General features: G+C 41.5%; 1 protein-coding gene across 7 annotated transcripts in view; it reads right to left on the bottom strand.

The window, feature by feature from the left end:
- Positions 1-1,000: 1,000 nt before the first annotated feature.
- The window catches only part of LOC139746192 (uncharacterized), a 185,024-nt gene continuing 173,527 nt past the window's right edge, over positions 1,001-12,497 (bottom strand). For all 7 annotated transcript variants that reach the window (XR_011712100.1, XM_071657115.1, XM_071657111.1 and 4 more), the window contains 2 exons: positions 12,160-12,378; positions 1,001-2,657 (listed from right to left, as the gene is read on the bottom strand). Coding sequence is in view for 6 of the 7 variants with exons in the window: in XM_071657115.1 (XP_071513216.1) it covers positions 2,430-2,657; positions 12,160-12,378 (447 nt within the window). In the remaining variant the exon portion in view is untranslated. The remainder of the gene's footprint in view (positions 2,658-12,159; positions 12,379-12,497) is intronic.

The following is a 12,497-nucleotide window of genomic DNA, read 5'->3' as shown; positions in this document are numbered from 1 at the left end:
TGGGTGCTTTAGAAAAAACTATGCCCGATGCAAGAGATAATTCTATCTTCAGGGAAGAATTAGAGAGACTTTCCAAAACCTAAGGGGAGGGTGGGACACAACAACCAGAAATCTGAGTTATCACTGGTAAATGAAATGGATGAATTTTAATTTCTTTAAAGTTTTATTGGCAAATTGAATTTGCAACAATTTTAAAGGAGTAAAACAATGGGTTTACTGAGATTGGATAAAGTACATAAGGGACTGTTAAACATGAAACTTATGATCTGACAGGATTTAATTATAGTGTAAAGTGGTACAGTAATGATCAACTAGGAAGGCAAGAGTTTTGTGACACTGTAATAAAGTTATGGAGAAAGTCACTACTAGTGGGTGGAGGTTGAATATTTAGTTGCAAAGATTCTGACTTGATAAATTGCTGGACTTGCTCAACATGATTGATATTCAGAAAGCATCACATACTGATTCTTTACTCTGATCAATTATCTGGAAAATGCTCAAGGAATATTACGGCAACATAGATGTTCTACTCGGGTTTCCTTAAGGCCAAAAATTTGTACTCTGATTTCAGTTGATGTCAAGAGGTTTTGTCTAAACTGGTTTCTATGTTTTATGAATGTTACTTTTGGAGAGAAGTATGCATCAAATTTCTTTCTATGTCCTATTACATGCCTTTTGCCAGCTTGGGTAATGATGATGACTACAATTCAAGGATGGGGAACCATCTACAACGAAGTTTTAGAACTTTTGTTCCCATGTAGTGGGTGATGGCTAGCAAGTCTGCTTTCCATGAAGTCTGTAAGCTTCTGGTGGCGAAGTGGGACAGGTGGGGTGACATGGAGCAGTAATTGGTCAGGGGACATATCAAATGACATGCTCCAGGTGGTCCTTTATATAATTCAACACAACAATAATTTCAACTACTTATGTCTGACCCACAGCTCCCTTCCTTCAAAAGTAAAGTACCGTTTCACAATCATAAAATGGGTATTCACACAACTTTAAATGCACCCTTATATTTAATGCATTACTGACAATATGAACACCTGTTTTATATGTACAAAAGCTTTGTGTTGGTACTGTTTAAATAATGTGATTTACAGATTCTACAAATAACCAAAATTCTAACTTGAATGAATTTCAATCATTGGGTGAAAATGTGAATAGAGTTAATAAGATTAATAAGATCCAATCTTCTACGAGATATGGTTAGAAAACAACTGATTTTTGTCTGCATTATTATATACAGGCAAGACTGAATTACAAATTGGGTACATCAAGAAAACATCAGAAATTATGCAACTGAAACTAGTTTCTCAAAACAAAAGAATTGGGAAGAATGTGCTTCATGATGCTACCAACATCTGATATAACGTAGCAGGTACTCTGTTCTTTACTAGGCTAATGATAGCTAAAAATGAAACAATCCTATGATTATTATGATAATGGAAATGGGAACAAAATCTCAACCAAAAATGTTTCTGGACAGCATATATATATGCACACACACACGCAAACATACACACGCACACATCCCAACGTACACACACAGACACACACATGCACACAATTCACACTGTCTGCCCCTACTCACCCCCATCGCCACCCCGCCACACATGGAATAACATCCCCCGCCCCCCTCATGTGTGTGAGGTAGCGCTAGGAAAAGACAGCAAAGGCCCCATTCGTTCACACTCAGTCTCCAGCTGTCATGTAATAATGCCCAAAACCACAGCTCCCTTTCCACATCCAGGCCCCACAGAACTTTCCATGGTTTACCCCAGACGCTTCACATGCCCTAATTCAATCCATTGACAGCACGTCGACCCCGGTATACCACATCAATCCCATTCACTTTATTCCTTGCCTGCCTTTCACCCTCCTGCATGTTCAGGCCCCGATCACTCAAAATCTTTTTCACTCCATCTTTCCACCTCCAATTTGGTCTCCCACTTCTCGTTCCCTCCACCTCCGACACATATATCCTCTTGGTCAATCTTTCCTCACTCATTCTCTCCATGTGCCCAAACCATTTCAAAACATCCTCTTCTGCTCTCTCAACCATGCTCTTTTTACTTCCACACATCTCTCTTACCCTTACATTACTTACTCAGTCAAACCACCTCACACCACATATTGTCCTCAAACATCTCATTTCCGGCACATCCATCCTCCTGCGCATAACTCTATCCATAGCCCATGCCTCGCAACCATACAACATTGTTGGAACCAATATTCCTTCAAACATACCCATTTTTGCTTTCTGAGATAATGTTCACGACTTCCAAAGGAACAGAGAAGGGGGCCAAGTGAGGATATTCCCTCTTAAGGCTCAGTCCTCTGTTCTTAATGCTACCTCGCTAAAGTGGGAAAGGGCGAATATGTATGAAAAAATATATATATGAATAAGAGACGGGATAAATTTTCTATCAAGTTTGAGACATATATGTAAATTGCTGGCCATCTACTGCTTCCATTATTACCTGACTCTCACTGAGCATTAAAACACCTTGATCACCAACTCCTGGCTGTACAACTACCATATGCTGGCCGGCAACTTCCCCACCCTCTAAACCAGGCATTCCATCAGCTACAACAACAACATGGCCTTCTCCATCACCCATTTCATATACTGATCCACCAGGATCCTGTATCACCTGAAAAGATTAGATGATTAACAATATTTGAAATTTCATAGGTAAAAAGTTGCTCGTATTAACTTAAATTATCCAGAAAAATGGTGACTTCGGTAATCAGGCTATGGCATAGATATAACATGATTTGTATTATTATTATTACAATTAATTGCCGTTTCCTGCATCAGCGAGGTAGCACAAGGAAACAGATGAAGAATGGCCCAACCACTCATATACACATAAATGCCCATACATGCATATATACAATCATATACATATACACACATGTACTTATTCATACTTCCTGCCTTCATCCATTCCCGTCGCCACCCCACCAAACAGGAAATAGCACCTCCCCCCTTTTAGTGGGGTGGCGCCGGGAAAGGACAAAAAGGCCACATTTGTTCACGAGTTTCTAGTTTTCATGTGTAATGCATTGAAACCACAGCTCCCTTTCCACATCCAGGCCCCACAGACCTTTCCATGGTTTACCCCAAACGCTTCACATGCCCTGATTCAGTCCATTGACAGCATGTCTACCCTGGTATAACAAATTGTTTCAATTCACTCTATTCCTTGCATGCCTTTCACCCTACTGTATGTTCAGGCCCTGATCGCTTAAAATCTTTTTCACTCCATCCTCCCACCTCCAACTCATATTTGCCAATGAAGATGCAGCTTATTTCCAGATTGGTCCAGCCCCATTGCTTAAGGAAAACATTCTGCTAAATAATGACATGATATACCACCAGTGCCTGATAATGATAACATTTATCCATTGAACATTTTGCCTTTCTCTGATAAAATATTGAACAATATTCCAAAAGGTTTGTCTAGTGTATCTACACACCTTCAGCACATATGGAGAAATTTCACCAGGAGCCTTGTTTTGGTTAAGACCATTTAATATTTTGTTAATGTCTATTCTAGAAATATCAATGTTTTCTAGAATCTCCTCTTCATTCCAGCTCACTGGTGATAGGGCTAGAGCACTTTCCACTCTGAAAATAGTTCTGCACTTTGGTTCTTTTTTTATCAAAATTTCTTCCTTACTCAACATCAAAGAGGTCAAGTCAGAAGCATTTGGCTCCTCTAACCATCAATGAGTTTTTATCAAGGGTGTAAGGCATGTGTGTGAGGGGGAAGAGGAGAGTTGGTTTGCAGCAGGGGTGTGTAATGTCACAATGGCTGTTTAATTTGTCCATGGATAGGGTGGTAAATAAGGTATATATGTGAGTCTTAGAAACAGATGTGAGTATGCACTCTGTAGGGGATGAAAGGGAATGAAAAGTGGGTCTGTCACCTTGCCAACAATACAGCACTGGTGGCACATTCAAGTGAGAAACTACAGAAGTTGATGACTGAGTTTGTATGTGTGTGTGTGAAAGAAGGCAGCTGGTGAGTGAGTTTCGAAGTGTAAGAGTTGGTGAAAGGCAGAAGTTGAGAAGTTGGTGACAGCTTGGAAGAGGGTAAGTGTGTGTGAAAGGAGAAAGTAGAGGGTAAATGTTAGTAAAAATAAGTTTATTAGGTTTAGCAGGGTTAAGGGACAGGTTAGTTGGGGTTTGGGTCTGGATATATATATATATATATATATATATATATATATATATATATATATATATATATATATATATATTTTATTTTATATTTTATTTATTATACTTTGTCGCTGTCTCCCGCGTTTGCGAGGTAGCGCAAGGAAACAGACGAAAGAAATGGCCCAACCCCCCTTCATACACATGTATATACATACGTCCACACACGCAAATATACATACCTACACAGCTTTCCATGGTTTACCCCAGACGCTTCACATGCCTTGATTCAATCCACTGACAGCACGTCAACCCCGATATACCACATCGCTCCAATTCACTCTATTCCTTGCCCTCCTTTCACCCTCCTGCATGTTCAGGCCCCAATCACACAAAATCTTTTTCACTCCATCTTTCCACCTCCAATTTGGTCTCCCTCTTCTCCTCGTTCCCTCCACCTCCGACACATATATCCTCTTGGTCAATCTTTCCTCACTCATTCTCTCCATGTGCCCAAACCACTTCAAAACACCCTCTTCTGCTCTCTCAACCACGCTCTTTTTATTTCCACACATCTCTCTTACCCTTACGTTACTCACTCGATCAAACCACCTCACACCACACATTGTCCTCAAACATCTCATTTCCAGCACATCCATCCTTCTGCGCACAACTCTATCCATAGCCCACGCCTCGCAACCATACAACATTGTTGGAACCACTATTCCTTCAAACATACCCATTTTTGCTTTCTGAGATAATGTTCTCGACTTCCACACATTCTTCAAGGCCCCCAGAATTTTCGCCCCCTCCCCCACCCTATGATCCACTTCCGCTTCCATGGTTCCATCCGCTGCCAGATCCACTCCCAGATATCTAAAACACTTCACTTCCTCCAGTTTTTCTCCATTCAAACTCACCTCCCAATTGACTTGACCCTCAACCCTACTGTACCTAATAACCTTGCTCTTATTCACATTTACTCTTAACTTTCTTCTTCCACACACTTTACCAAACTCAGTCACCAGCTTCTGCAGTTTCTCACATGAATCAGCCACCAGCGCTGTATCATCAGCGAACAACAACTGACTCACTTCCCAAGCTCTCTCATCCCCAACAGACTTCATACTTGCCCCTCTTTCCAAAACTCTTGCATTTACCTCCCTAACAACCCCATCCATAAACAAATTAAACAACCATGGAGACATCACACACCCCTGCCGCAAACCTACATTCACTGAGAACCAATCACTTTCCTCTCTTCCTACACGTACACATGCCTTACATCCTCGATAAAAACTTTTCACTGCTTCTAACAACTTTCCTACCACACCATATATTCTTAATACCTTCCACAGAGCATCTCTATCAACTCTATCATATGCCTTCTCCAGATCCATAAATGCTACATACAAATCCATTTGCTTTTCTAAGTATTTCTCACATACATTCTTCAAAGCAAACACCTGATCCACACATCCTCTACCACTTCTGAAACCACACTGCTCTTCCCCAATCTGATGCTCTGTACATGCCTTCACCCTCTCAATCAATACCCTCCCATATAATTTACCAGGAATACTCAACAAACTTATATATATATATATATATATATATATATATATATATATATATATATATATATATATATATATATATCTTTCTTTCTTTCAAACCATTCGCCATTTCCCGCATTAGCGAGGTAGCGTTAAGAACAGAGGACTGGGCCTTTGAGGGAATACCCTCACCTGGCCCAATTCTATGTTCTTTCTTTTGAAAAAAAAAAATGAGTATTTTGAAGGTTTGTTGTGTTTGATGATAGAGAGGCAAATATAGGGTGTTTTGATCGGGGTGGTGAGCGAAGTGAGAGGGTCAGGGACAATAGTTTGGTTGAGAGAAGAGGTAGTGAAAGCTTAGCGGAAGATGAAATCTGGCAAGGCGGTGGGTTTGGATGGTTTTGCAGTGGAATTTAGTAAAAGAAGGGGGTGACTGCCATGCATAAGGAACCAAAACCACAGCTCCCTATCCACATCCAAATCCCACAAAACTTTTCATGGTTTACCCATATGCTTCATATACCCCGGTATAACACACTGTCCGAATTCACTATTCCTTACATGCTGCTCACCCTCCTGTACATTCAGGCCCGGACCACTCAAAAATTTTTTTCGCTCCATCTTTCCACCGTCAATTTGGTCTCCTGCTTCTTGTTCCCTCCACCTCTGACACATATCCTTTGTCAATCTTTTCTCACTCATTCTTTCCATATGTTCAAGCCATTCAACACACCATATTCTGCTCTCTCAACTGCACTCTTTTCATTTCCACACATCTCTTACCCTTTCATTACTTAATCAAACCATCTCACACCACATATTGTCCTTAAACATTTCATTTCCAACACATCCACCTTTCTCCATACACCTTGCAACCATATACCATTGTTGTAACTACTACTACTACTATTCCTTAAAACATACCCATTTTTGCTCTCGGAGATAACATTCTCTCCTTCCACACATTCTTCATCGCTCCCAGAACCTTTGCCCCCATCCCCCACCCTGTGACTCACTTCCGCTTCCATGGTTCCATTCGCTGCTAAGTCCACTCCCAGATATCTAAAACACTTCACTTCCTCCAACTTCTCGCCATTCAAACTTACATCACAAATAACTTGTCCTTCAACCCTACTGAACCTAATATCCTTGCTTATATTCACATTTACTCTCAACTTTCTCCTTTCACACACTTTTCCAAACTCAGTCACCAGCTAATGCAGGTTCTCACTCAAATCAGCCACTAGAGCTGTATCATAGGCAAACAACAACTGACTTACTTTCCAGGCCCTTTCATCCCCAACCTACTGCATACTTGCCCCTCTCTCCAAAACTCTTGCATTTACCTCCCTAACCACCCCATCCATAAAAAAATTAAACAACCATAGGGACACCACACACCCCTGCTGCAGACCGACCTTCACTGGGAACCAATAACTCTTCCTACCTGTACACAACATACCTTACATCCTTGGTAAAAATTTTCACTGCTTCTAGCAACTTACCTCCCACACCATATACTCTTTGAAACCTTTCACTAAGCATCTCTATCAACCCTATCATATGCCATCTCCAGATCCATAAGTGCTACATACAAATCCATCTGTTTTTCCAAGTATTTCTCATATACATTCTTCAAAGCAAACAACTGATCTACACATCCTCTAGCACTTCCCCAATCTGATGCTCTATACATGCCTTCACCCTCTCAATCAATATCCTCCCATATAGTTTCCCGGGAATAATTGACAAACTTATGCCTCTGTAGTTTGAACATTCAACTTGATCCCTTTTGCCTTTGTACAATGGCAATATGCATGCATTCTGCCAATCCTCAGGCACTTCACCATGGTCCATACATACACTGAATATCCTTACCAACTAATCAACAAAACAGTCACCCTCTTTTTTAATGAATTCCACTGCAATACCATCTAAACCTGCTGCCTTGCTGGATTTCATCTTCTGCAAAGCTTTCACTACCTTCTCTGAACCAAATCATTCTCCCTGACCCTCTCACTTCGCACATCACCCCAACCAAAATACCCTATAACTGCAATTCCATCATGAAACATTCAAAAAACCTTCAAAATGTTCATTCCATCTCCTCACTTCATCACTACCTGTTTTTGCCCCCCCCCCCCCCCCCCCCCCCCCCCCCCCCCCAGAACGTTATTTGCCTCTTTCCTAAACATCTTTTTATTCTCCTTAAAATTTAATGATACTCTCTCACCCCACCTCTAATTTGCCCATCTTTCAACCCTTGCACCTTTCTCTTGACCTCCTGCCTCTTTCTTTTATACATCTCCCAGTTATTTGCATTCCTTCCTTGCAAGTATCGTACAAATGCTTCTCTTTTTTCTTTCACAAACAACTTTACTTTTTCATCCCAACGATCACTTTATATACAATACATTAAGAAATATTACTGTACTTACAAGAAATATCACAATCTTTACACCTGTAATAAGTAATGTTTTGCTTTATCACTTGAGTTTTTTTTTATTCTTAACATTACCACAATGATGTGTGGGGAGTACTCAGAAGTAAAAAAATATAATTCAAATTTTTTCTAAAAGCACCAAATGCTCTACAATATGGTTTTCCTTCAATCAGTTCATCTTATAATACAGAAAAATATTTTTATATTATATACTCTGTTGCTGTCTCCCGCGTTAGCGAGGAAGTGCAAGGAAACAGATGAAAGAATGGCCCAACCCACCCACATACACATGTATATACACACGCGTCTACACATGCACATATACATACCTATACATCTCAACGTATACATACATATACACACACAGACATATACATACATACACATGTACATAATTCATACTCTGTCCTTATTTATTCCCGTCGCCACCCCACCACACATGAAATGACAACCTCCTCCCCCCGCATGTGCGCGAGGTACCACTAGGAAAAGACAACAAAGGTCACATTTGTTTAAACTTAGTCCCTAGCTGTCATGTATAATGCACCAAAACCTCAGCTCCCTTTCCACATCTTGGCCTCACAGAACTTTCCATGGTTTACCCCAGACGCTTCACATGCCCTGGTTCAATCCATTGACAGCACGTCGACCCTGGCATACCACATCGTTCCAATTCACTCAATTCCTTGCATGCCTTTCACCCTCCTGCATGTTCAGGCCCCAATCACTCAGAATCTTTTTCACTCCATCTTTCCACCTCCAATTTGGTCTCCCACTTCTCATTCCCTCCACCTCTGACACATATATCCTCTTTGTCAATCTTTCCTCACTCATTCTCTCCATGTGACCAAACCATTTCAAAACACCCTCTTCTGCTCTCTCAACCACACTTTATTACCAATCATCTCTCTTACCCTTTCATTACTTACTCGATCAAACCACCTCACACCACATATTTTCCTCAAATTACAGAGGTATAAGTTTGTTGAGTATTCCTGGTAAATTATATGGGAGGGTATTGACTGAGAGGGTGAAGGCATGTACAGAGCATCAGATTGGGGAAGAGCAGTGTGGTTTCAGAAGTGGTAGAGGATGTGTGGATCAGGTGTTTGCTTTGAAGAATGTATGTGAGAAATACTTAGAAAAGCAAATGGATTTGTATGTAGCATTTATGGATCTGGAGAAGGCATATGATAGAGTTGATAGAGATGCTCTGTGGAAGGTATTAAGAATATATGGTGTGGGAGGAAAGTTGTTAGAAGCAGTGAAAAGTTTTTATCGAGGATGTAAGGCATGTGTACGTGTAGGAAGAGAGGAAAGTGATTGGTTCTCAGTGAATGTAGGTTTGCGGCAGGGGTGTGTGATGTCTCCATGGTTGTTTAATTTGTTTATGGATGGGGTTGTTAGGGAGGTAAATGCAAGAGTTTTGGAAAGAGGGGCAAGTATGAAGTCTGTTGGGGATGAGAGAGCTTGGGAAGTGAGTCAGTTGTTGTTCGCTGATGATACAGCGCTGGTGGCTGATTCATGTGAGAAACTGCAGAAGCTGGTGACTGAGTTTGGTAAAGTGTGTGGAAGAAGAAAGTTAAGAGTAAATGTGAATAAGAGCAAGGTTATTAGGTACAGTAGGGTTGAGGGTCAAGTCAATTGGGAGGTGAGTTTGAATGTAGAAAAACTGGAGGAAGTGAAGTGTTTTAGATATCTGGGAGTGGATCTGGCAGCGGATGGAACCATGGAAGCGGAAGTGGATCATAGGGTGGGGGAGGGGGCGAAAATTCTGGGGGCCTTGAAGAATGTGTGGAAGTCGAGAACATTATCTCAGAAAGCAAAAATGGGTATGTTTGAAGGAATAGTGGTTCCAACAATGTTGTATGGTTGCGAGGCGTGGGCTATGGATAGAGTTGTGCGCAGGAGGATGGATGTGCTGGAAATGAGATGTTTGAGGACAATGTGTGGTGTGAGGTGGTTTGATCGAGTGAGTAACGTAAGGGTAAGAGAGATGTGTGGAAATAAAAAGAGCGTGGTTGAGAGAGCAGAAGAGGGTGTTTTGAAGTGGTTTGGGCACATGGAGAGAATGAGTGAGGAAAGATTGACCAAGAGGATATATGTGTCGGAGGTGGAGGGAACGAGGAGAAGAGGGAGACCAAATTGGAGGTGGAAAGATGGAGTGAAAAAGATTTTGTGTGATCGGGGCCTGAACATGCAGGAGGGTGAAAGGAGGGCAAGGAATAGAGTGAATTGGAGCGATGTGGTATACCGGGGTTGACGTGCTGTCAGTGGATTGAATCAAGGCATGTGAAGCGTCTGGGGTAAACCATGGAAAGCTGTGTAGGTATGTATATTTGCGTGTGTGGACGTATGTATATACATGTGTATGGGGGGGGGTTGGGCCATTTCTTTCGTCTGTTTCCTTGCGCTACCTCGCAAACGCGGGAGACAGCGACAAAGTATAATAAAAAAATAAAATAATAAAAATCTCATTTCCAACACATCCACCCTCCTCCACACATCTCTATCTATAGCCCATGCCTCGCAACCATATAACATTGTTGGAGCCACTATTCCTTCAAACATACCCATTTTTGCTTTCCGAGGTAACATTCTCGCCTTCCACACACTTTTCAACGCTCCCAGAACTTTTGCCCCCTTCCCCACCCTATGACTCACTTCCACTTCCATGGTCCCATCTGCTGCCAAATCCACTCCCAGATATCTAAAACACTTTACTTCCTCCAGTTTTTCTCCAATCAAACGTACTTCCCAACTGACTTGTCCCTCAATCCTACGGTACCTAATAACCTTGCTCTTATTCACATTTACTTTCAGCTTTCTTCTTTCACACACTTTACCAAACTCAGTCACCAGTTTCTGCAGTTTCTCACCTGAATAAGCCACCAGCGCCATATCATCAGCAAACAACAACTGACTCACTTCCCAAGCTCTCTCATCCACAACAGACTGCATACTTGCCCCTCTCTCCAAAATTCTTGCATTCACCTCTCTAACAACCCCATCCATAAACAAATTAAACAACCATGGAGACATCACGCACCCTGCCGCAAACCGACATTCACTGAGAACCAATCACTTTCCTCTCTTCCTACACGTACACATGCCTTACATCCTCGATAAAATCTTTTCACTGCTTCTAACAACTTGCCTCCTACACCATATATTCTTAATACCTTCCACAGAGCATCTATATCAACTCTATCATATGCCTTCTCCAGATCCATAAATGCCACACACAAATCCATTTGTTTGGCACTATGTAAGCATTCCGCCAATCCTCAAGCACCTCACCATGAGTCACATGGAGAGAATGAGTGAGGAAAGATTGACAAAAAGGATATATGTGTCAGAGGTGGAGGGAACGAGGAGAAGTGGGAGACCAAATTAGAGGTGGGAGGATGGAGTGAAAAAGACTTTTAAGCGATTGGGGCCTAAACATGCAGGAGGGTGAAAGACGTGCAAGGAACAGAGTGAATTGGAATGATGTGGTATACTGGGGTCGACGTGCTGTCAATGGATTAAACCAGAGAATATGAAGTGTCTCGGGTAAACCATGGAAAGTTTTGTGGGGCCTGGATGTAGAAAGGGAGCTGTGGTTTCGGTGCATTACACATGACAGCTAGAGACTGAGTGTGAACGAATGTGGCCTTTGTTGTCTTTTCCTAGCGCTACCTCGCACGCATGCAGGGGGAGGGGAGTGCCATTTCATGTGTGGCGGGGTGGCGACGGGAACTTCTAAGGGCTGTATGAATATGTACATGTATATATATGTATTTGTCTGTGTATGTATATGTATGCATACATTGAAATGTATAGGTATGTATATGTGCGTGTGTGGGCATGTATGTATATACATGTGTATGTGGGTGGGTTGAGCCATTCTTTCGTCTGTTTCCTTTTGCTTCCTCGCTAACGCGGGAGACAGCGACAAAGTATAATAAATAGATATAAATAACTACCATAAAACTTTAACCACCTACTTGTCCATCAGGAATATCTGCAACATGAGTGTAATGTGCATGATCTTGGTCTGAACCAGTGGTGTCTGCTACAACTTGCACACCAGTCTGATACTCATGGCCTCCATCTTGAACAGCATCAAGCAATGCTGTTGCAGGAATATTTTCAACATACTCAGTTGATGGTGTATCTTCTGAATAAATCTTCCCTGTAGTTTCTTTTGACTGACCAGTCAATACCTGATAAAAAGCATTATGAGTATGGAAGCAAGCAAACATATGTTCTGGGGCAGGATTTTCTTTAATCTTATTTCTTAATAATAAAAGGAACTGTGAACTAATAGCACATATATCCTACT

Source organism: Panulirus ornatus, chromosome 64, assembly GCF_036320965.1.
Source record: "Panulirus ornatus isolate Po-2019 chromosome 64, ASM3632096v1, whole genome shotgun sequence".
NCBI classification, from domain to species: domain Eukaryota; kingdom Metazoa; phylum Arthropoda; class Malacostraca; order Decapoda; family Palinuridae; genus Panulirus; species Panulirus ornatus.
Note: the sequence above shows the minus strand (reverse complement) of the source record. Positions and strands in the feature narration are given on the sequence as shown.